Source organism: Mus caroli, chromosome 16 (assembly GCF_900094665.2).
Source record: "Mus caroli chromosome 16, CAROLI_EIJ_v1.1, whole genome shotgun sequence".
NCBI classification, from domain to species: domain Eukaryota; kingdom Metazoa; phylum Chordata; class Mammalia; order Rodentia; family Muridae; genus Mus; species Mus caroli.
Genome location: NC_034585.1, coordinates 40,934,399 through 40,943,630, shown reverse-complemented (window position 1 = coordinate 40,943,630; position 9,232 = coordinate 40,934,399). Strand labels below are relative to the sequence as shown.

The 9,232-nt window shown below is 40.3% G+C and overlaps 1 protein-coding gene across 2 annotated transcripts in view; it reads left to right on the top strand.

Moving 5' to 3' along the window:
• Atp6v1a (ATPase H+ transporting V1 subunit A) overlaps positions 1 to 2,102 on the top strand; it is a 52,165-nt gene extending 50,063 nt beyond the window's left edge. For both annotated transcript variants that reach the window (XM_021185543.2, XM_021185542.2), the window contains exon 15: positions 1,319 to 2,102. In XM_021185543.2, the coding sequence (XP_021041202.1) occupies positions 1,319 to 1,411 (93 nt within the window). In that variant the 3' untranslated portion in view covers positions 1,412 to 2,102. The remainder of the gene's footprint in view (positions 1 to 1,318) is intronic.
• The last annotated feature ends 7,130 nt before the right edge of the window (positions 2,103 to 9,232 follow it).

The window sequence follows — 9,232 nt, the reverse complement described above, 5'->3', positions numbered from 1 at the left end:
TCCCTCCCTCCCTCCCTCTTACCTTTCCTTCCCTCCTGTCCTGCCTTTTTTTCCTTCCTGCCCTTTTTGAGTTCCAAACCTGAAGTATGAAATGTTTCAGATTTATTCTCATTTTATTTATGTGTATATGTGTGTTACATACATACCTGTGCCACAGGTGTGTGAATACCTGCGGGGGCCAGAAGTAGGTGTTGAATACCTGGTATGGGTGCTGAGAACTAAAGCAGCAAGCCTTTCTCTCTAAGCCCCTGGTGTGCTCTTTTCATGAGGTTGTATAAAACCAAAGCAGTCTTCCAAGTTAGCTTCACTCAGGAATTCCAGTGGGAAAGATAGCGGTGTGTCATGTCTGTGGGGCTAAGAGATGGTTGTCGGGTAAAGCACTTCCTGCTCTTGCAGAGGGCCTGGGTTCAATCCCAGCACCCACGTGGAGGATTACAGCTCCTGAAATTCCAAGGATCTAGCACCTTTTCCGACCCCCAAAGACTCTTGCACATAAATGATATGCAGGTATAATTCAGACACACACGTGCATGGTTTTTTTAATAAAAAAAATTATAGTATATCATATCCAAAATAACTCCTAATGTAGTTCCTCTTTCTTAGCTACTAGCAGTTTAAAGTGAAGTCTTGGCTGGACAGTAGCTTCTTAACTAGAGGGCCTTTTATCTCTTCTAGCCTCCACATTCTTACAACATTTAACCAGTTAAGTGACTTACCAGTCGAAACACAAATGTATGAATATTTTTAAAGGTTTGATGAATTAGATTGCATTTCATTATTTCTCAAGTCATGATTTACAGGCACACACAATAATCATCCATTACACATGATGCTCTGGATGTATTTATACTTCAGAAACAGAGGTCCACGTCTAGAGGCCACAAGGTGACTCAGTGGGCAATGGCACTTGCTGCTTAACCTGATGACTGGCTTCAGTTAAATGAGCTGTCTTAGAGCTGTATTAGATAACTGTCCATGCTTCCCTTCTCCATCTGAATGTGATGCCATCAGGCCTTGAAGAGGAAAGTCACTGAATTTTAGCTTCCTCTTGTTGTATACACACATACATCTAATGTGTGATGCTTCAAGATTCCCACTAGTTTACACAGCGCTGAAGTTTGATCATTGAGTGTCAATAGCAGGCAAAATTCAGAAATGAAATGTTTGGTTTTGTTTTAGTCCATTTGCACATTTCCACTTCAAAAGAAAATTGGGCTTACCTGTGATTTACTAGTTGATACTCCATATTAATAAATAAACTATCACACATCTTGAAAATTATTTTCTATAGGTAAATTTGTATTATTTTCTTTTTCAGGATCCAGTGAAAGATGGCGAGGCAAAGATCAAGGCCGACTATGCACAGCTTCTTGAAGATATGCAGAATGCATTCCGTAGCCTTGAAGACTAGAACTGTGATCTCTTCCCTCTTCCGCGGCAAGCTCATACGTGTATATTTTCCTGAATTTCTCATCTCCAACCCTTTGCTTCCATATTGTGCAGCTTTGAGACTAGTGCCTATGTGTGTTCTCGTTCATTTTGCTGTTTCTTTGGTAGGTCTTATAAAACAAACATTCCTTTGTTTCAGTGTTTGAAGGAGCTAGCTCCCTTACCTTTATCTGAAGTGGTGAATGTAGTGCATATGATACACATTGTAAGATATACATTGTAACATGATCCATACTGTAAACTTGTATGTAAGGTGACTACCCCGTCCCTCATCTCCAGTAAACTGTAAACAGGACTACTGCATGTACTCTGTTGGGAATGGAAGGCCAGAACTCCGTACCGTGGATGGGTACTTAGGAGACAACTCAGCCTTTGTAGTCAGACCACTTGCAACTTAGTGGTTTGTTGAGTAACCATTTTGCAGGAAATACTTCCATTTAAAAACATAAAAGATTAATGTTCCAATTATTTGTGTCAATCAGGACCATTTTTGTGGGGCACTTGGGAACTATTTTGTTTTTCAAACAGACATTTGCAAGACTGAACATAATAGATAAATCAGTTACCTCTGAAAATGTGAAAGAAAGAAAAAAAAAAAGAACCAGGTGGTCAAACTTAAATTGACATCATCTTGTTAAAGCATATTTTATTTCACTAAGAGAAATTTAATATCAGAGACTTTTATATACTCAATTACTAGGAAACCTTTTTTTTAAAGTACAATTTAAAAATCATTAAAAATGTGATCCACATCATAGCCTTTCTTCTCCTCAGACTTAGTCAGACAAGCTTCTCAGAGTGGGGTGGGATGGGGATTAGAATACCACAGACACACTGCAGTGCCTGCAGGCAGTCGGTTCCTGGACAACCACTGCTGTAGGAGTTTGGGGCCAGGGTGGCATGGTTTTCACAAGGTACATGTGTCACGTGTTTGTTTGCCTGTTGACATTCTGAAAACAGCAAGTTTACCAATTGCAGAAAATATTTTCTGTTTTCTCTTTCACGTGCTCAGAAAGCTTCTCAAAGGTATCTGGTCACAGCAACTTCCTTCTTGTTATAGAGGTAAAAGGTGTTCTTATATTTAACTGGTAACAAAAAAAGAAAAAAGGAAAGATCAATTTTTGTCTTGCTGTTTCAGTGTGTTTAAATAATAATTCCCATACTTGCATAATAAGGCTCGCTTCAGAGAGCTTGGAGAGCGAGCTCCCTGTTCACTCTCTCCAGCTGATAGTGCTGGCGCCACGCTTCCTCTTCAGGAGGGGGAAAGGCTATCGGAAGATGGCTAACACTTTCAAGTACACAAGTGTAATAACATGAAGTATTTATTTTAAGCCTTCGTATGTTGTTTAAATTATTAGGTGGTGCATTTCTTATGGTCTTCTGGGTAGACACAGTCAGTATACACTTCAGATGTAATGTGTAAATCCTTGCTAGTGCATGTCTACACAGTGGACTGCTGCTGAAGCAGGATATTCTTCCAACTATTAAACACTGTTGACAGATACGGATTATGCAATGGCTTGTTGGGAGGTGGATTAACGGTGCTGCTTAATCAGTTTGCTTCCAATGTGGCTTCGTATCCAGAAGCCCTGACTAGTGGAGATGAGAAAGATTTCAAAACCTGTCTGCTTATACCTACCAGCAACCCAGGCTTGTGATCAGAATGAATGATCCCAAGAAACTACTTGACCAAGTTTGTTTTTGTTGTCCTGGATTTGAGATGTGCTTTCTTCCTTGCTCTAAGACTGTTGATGTATGAGTGTGAAGAGGCTACAGAAACAATGCCCAGATTTTCACTGTAACTTTCCCTTTGCCCACACTGTAGAACTTGAGATTATTCACTGATAGTGTGTCTTTAGTAAGGATGTGTTAAAATATAGCAGTCTTTTTAAAAGATTATGCAGTTCTCTATTTATTGTGCTGTGCCTGGTCCTAAGTGCAGCCGGTTAAACAAGTTTCATATGTATTTTTCCAGTGTTAAATCTCATATCTATGCCCTTTGGAAACTTCCATCCTGAACAATGAATAGAAGAGGCTATATAAATTGCCTCCTTATCCTTAAGACTTCGCTATCTTTATGTTAAGAGTAATGTATAATTATTAAAATCTATGAAAAATAAAAAGTGGATTTAAATTAACTTTTCTTTCCCTTTTCTTTTTGCGGGGGGGAAGGCGGGGTGAGAGCTCTGAGAAAACATTACACTGTGTATTTTAACTTAATGTTGCAGTATGTCCTTTTGGAAGTGTTTTACTGTAGTATATTACACGCATCTTGAGGTTGGATTGTGGCATTCACAACCATCTGTACAGCATCCTACAGTCACAGCACGGGGCAGTTGGGAAATACAGTTAGCAGTTTTCCCGTTATAAGTGAGTTAACTTTTTCAAAGTTAGAGGCAATCCATAATGCTCGTTTCAATTTTTGTCAATTTAACTAAGTCTTGTAATGGAAACAATTTTAGATCTCATATAGCCATTTACCAATGCCCATTGTTACTTTCCAATATGTTACCTAGATGTGCATATGTGAGGGTTATCAGATAGGCTTGCATGGCTGGAACTGTGGAGTCCAACAGTAGCCATCTATGTCCTCAACAGACAGTACCTGGTAGCTACTCAGTCCAAGAAGCTGAAAGCCTCAGTCCAAAAGGGACTTAGGAAACCTCCAGAGCTCTTGTGGAAAGGCTGGAGCAGCTGGAATCTGGATGAGTAACGGCAACAGCAACAGGCATTCAGGAAGACAGGAGTTTGCACTGAATGTCTTCTTCCTCCTGCCTTTGTTCCACCAGGACTCCAGCCTGTTGAATGAGGCCAACCACAGTTAGAGTTGGCCTTTCTTAGTTGGCATACTAACCATCTGCGGAAATGGCCGCACAGACACATCAGAAATATGCTTTACTAATATAGACATCTCTCAACCTGTTAGTCGGGGCTGTCTAGGGGAACAGAACACAGCCAGAGGGGGATTATTAGGTTGGTTTATAAAATATACACTGAGTAGTCCAAAAATGGCTGTCTTACACTGGATAAGTCTAGAATCTGATGACTTTGCAGTCCACAGGCTGCGGCCTTAGCAACAGAGTCATTGAATTTAATTTGCCTGCCCAGCATGAGAGCAGGCAGGTAAAAAGCAAAAGTCTTTTCTCTTGGGCCTCCTTATACCTAGCTCACCACTGAAAGGTACTGCCCAGATCAGTTAATGTACTCAAGAAAATCTCTCCTGGGTGTGTTCAGACACTTGACTCTTGGTTGATTTTAGATTCAGTCAAATTGGCAACCAAAGTTATTAGTTGGGGTTCTCAAGAGAAACAGAACTGTCTTACTTAGGGATTTATTGTTGTGAAGAGACACCATGACCAAAGCAAAAAGAAAAAACATTTCATTGAAGCTGGCTTACAGTTGAGAGGTTCAGTCCATTCTCATCATGATGGGAAGCATGGTGTCATGCAGGCAGACATGATGCTGGAGAAGGAGCTGAGAGTTCTACATCTGGATCCACAGGCAGCAAGAAGAGAATGCCATCAGACCTGGTTTGAGTTTCTATGACCTCAAGGCCTAACCCTAGTGATACACTTCCCCAATAAAGCCGCACCTACTCTTAAAAGACCACACCTCCTAATGGTGCCACTCCCTATGAACCTATGGGGGTCATTTTTATTCAAACTACTACAATAACTGATAGGATATATATGTGGGACTAATTGAGTGCCTTACAGATTGTTTTAACAATGGGTGTCTCCCAATGGGAAGTCCAAGAAATGTTCAGTCCACGAGAAATTCATGGAAAGGCTTATTCATTACAGAGTGGGTTGTTTTTTAGTGTGCTAAGTGATATCTCAGTGTGTCTAGCATATTTTAACTCTCTAAGAGCACAAGGAACCAATCTTCTCAAGTGAGTGTTAGAATGGCACAGAAGTCAGCCATTAGTTTCTGTAGACGTTGGCTCTGAAACAAGTATTTAACTTTAGCTTCTCCAGGAAACATCAGTTGCAGGGAGGGAAGGGCACAAAATGGACAGAATGGAAAGGAAACAATAAGTCATTGTCACTAGGCTTGGTGGCCTTTAATGCCTTTAATCCCAGCACTCAAGACACAGAAGCAGATGAAGCTTTGAAAGTTCCAGGTTGGCCTGGTCTACAGAGGAAGTTCAAGGACAGCCAGGGCTACAAAGAAAAGCCTGTCCTGAAAAACAGTCATTGTAAATCAAGTTAACAAACCTTAGCCTGAGGGACACAGTGCTGCTTGGGAATTCTGGGAAGTAGAGGAGGAAACACATCTCCGGTATCCACCAGGAGGCAGAGCACATCAGTCATCCGGTGACAGCCCCTGCCAACCTTCCATTGACAGTTGTTCTCACAAAGACACAAGGAATCACTGCCTAGAACATGTGGTTGTGTACAGTCACACAGAATTACAGAAATGAGACTGAATATGCCAGGTATAATTCACAACTGTAACATAAAAAGAAGCCAAGCAGGGGCTGGAGAGATGGCTCAGTGGTTAAGAACACTGACTGCTCTCTTCCAGAGGTCCTGAGTTCAGTTCCCAGCAACCACATGGTGGCTCACAACTATCCGTAATGAGATCTGATGCCCTCTTCTGGAGTGTCTGAAGACAGCTACAGTATACTCATATGCAAATAAGTCTTTTTAAAAAATCCAAGCAAAAAACACCCAACATAGAAAATTCAAAACCAAACTTTGAAGTTAGGATAGCAGCTGCATGCACTGAGGAAAGAGGGAAGTAACAGAGACATCTTGAAAAGGGTTTCAGGTGTTAGTGATGCTCTGGGTCCTGCAGGCCTATGTGTGTTAACTTAGTAGCAATTCATATGTGTTGCATGTGCTAAAACTTTATAGAGTATCTCATGTATAGTTTTGCGATTATATATCAGCCAACATACATACAAGAAATGTTATATAAAACATCATATACCTATATAATGAAACAAGGAGCCATGAATTTGAAAAAGCAAGAAGGGGTGTTTGGAGGGATGAAAGGGAAGGAGGAGATGATATAATTATAATCTCAAAAAATAATTTTAAAAACCTATTTTTAAAAAATGACATGACTCAAGTCTTTATGCAAGTTATACTTCATGTATGGAATGTTATACTTCGGTAAGTTTACTTTGAAAAATTCATAATTATGACTAAGGAATTTCAAGTATTTAAACTCATTTTTACCCTGAGACATCATGGTTTAAAAATACTCTTAAGCAGCTTAGCAGATAAGAGCACGTTTTGCTGTTGCTAGAGGCCTGGGTTTGATTCTCAGCATCCACTTGTGGGATTTCCAATCTTCCAAAACTCAGCTCCGGAGGATCCAATGAGTTCTTCTGATGTTCTCCAGCACCACACACACACACACACACACAGCACATAATCATACATGTAGGTAAAAGCACACACAGAAATAGGACTAAAAAATAAAATAAAATGAAAAGTACTCCCAGAGGCCAATGGAATCTCAGCAGGTTAAAAGGTGCTTGCCATGAAGGCCTGACCATCTGAGTGTGAGCCACAGAACCCATAGAAAGGTAGAAAGTGAACCAACTATAAAGCTGTGCTCTGACCTCATACACTCGATGGGGCACGTCCATTCCCACACTAATAATAATGACAACAATAAGTTAGAAATATTATTAATGTTTACCTAATAAAATGATTTTATTTTTGTTTGGCCTTTTTAGCTTGCTCTTTTCTACTGCAAGTAGAATTTAATCTTATTAAATTTAGATTATTTATATACTTATTTATTTTGATGTTGAGAATCCAACTCAGTGCCTTGGCCTGTTAAGCAGGTGCTTTATCACCTGGAGTCCCCTAGACGCCAAACTTCTCAATTTAGGAGGTTTTTTTTCTGCTTTCTTTGCAGCCAGTAGCTTGTTTTGTCAGGTTAACTGTTGAGGGTTTGAGAACTTACCTATTCTTGGAACAGAGTGAAGAGCTAGCCAGATCACATAGGCATAGAATGCTAACCGTCTCCTCTGTAGTAGTACAGGCAGATTCATACAAGTATGTGTTCAGTTGCTTTTGAGTATGTCCTTCAGCCCTCAAAGTAGCAATGAATGCTTGAAAACAGAGTTAAGGTATTAAATGATCACATATGTGTTCTAATTAGATGTTCTCCCAGTTGTCCAAAGATAAGAGCAAGCATATAGTAGTGTGTTAATAATGGTGATGTCTAGACCCTACCCTAAACCAACTTGGGGTCTTCAAAGTTCAGAAGAGGTAGTGGAGTCAATTCAGTTCATTCTTATCACTGGGGCAAATCTGGGGACAATGCTTAGCTTCCATACATAGCTATAAAGGGTAACACGGGAGACTTAAAGTGACATAAGGATGCTCTCACACATGCGATAGTTTTATCACAGTCTCAGTATTGTACAATTTTGCTGTTTATCTTGACATCCGTTGGTATGAGCACTCAACAGTACTGCGCTGAGTCACATGTGTTGTCTGCCAGTGGGACAGAGTTTTCCTAAATCATGAAAGTTGAGCGGTATTTTTACACCTATGGATTTCAAATGATTCCATGATTGTTCCGGGGATACACTTAGTGGCATAGTAGTTCCTCTTCTCTACGTGTCTCTAGAAACAGGAAATCTTAAAAGGAAGCAAAAGGAAGCAATTCTGAAGGCTTAGTTCATGAATATAATTACAAGGAGTATAATTCAATCCCATTTTAAAAAATTTGTCCGGGATTTAAAACTCCTTTTTCTTTACTCTATCATGATGGTTTTTAGTTCAGATTTTAACCGTCATCTGAACAGCTCTTCTATGTTCATGACTCCCAAATAGCTAGTACATTTAGCATTTACTTGATGACTTAAAATTGCACTAAGAGTTTTGGGACACCTTGTGTAAAAGCTCAAAATTGCCTTCAATCACATAAAACCATACTCGCAGCCTTTATTTTCAAATCGTGCACTTTATTTTAAAGTCGTTATGGAGCCCCTTTGTCGCAGTCCCTTAAAAAGTGATTTAGCGCTGCGTTCCCCACGCATCACATTGCAGGCTGCTTCTTTGGGAGCAACTGCTAAAATGGAAATTGGGGTACAAGTCGCTCAATAGGAGTCAACAGAAAGGAAAGGGAGCAAAAGCAGGACGAGGAGAGAGATATCAGTGTGCACGGCAGCGAGACTTAGAGGTGGCCACTTCGGTGGACGCTCTGGGGTAAATATTGCCGGGGTTGGTACTCATCCTGAAATGGCCAGATCTGTTTCGTTTTTATCTCTTAGTGCTCAGATTACAGAAATCATAAGAGGATAGACCCAGCGTCATAAAAGAAGCCTGCCAACAAGTATTTCAGCAATAGTACCTGTGAGCTAAAAACCAGATTAACTATTTTAGCATTAGGTAAAATGAAGGAGCTCCCAAAATATATATTTTAAAAGACTATCAGGTGTCTAGTGACCTGATTTGTAGAAACTCATTATCAAATGAGTTTCAGATGTGGGGCTGGAGAAACATCTCAACAATTAAGAGTGCTTGCTGCTGGGTTTGGAGAGATGGCTCAGAGGTTAAGAGCACTGATTAAGAGCACTGACTGCTCTTCCAAAGGTCCTGAGTTCAAGTCCCAGCAACCACATGGTGGCTCACACCCATCCGTCATGAGATCTGATGCCCTCTTCTGGTGTGTCTAAAGACAGCTACAGTGTACTTACAGAAAATAAATACGTCTTAAAAAAAGAAAAGGAAAAAAGACTGCTTGCTGCTCTTCCGAGGACTGGAATTTGGTTCCCAGCCCCCAGGTCCAGCAGCTCACAGCTCCAGGGATC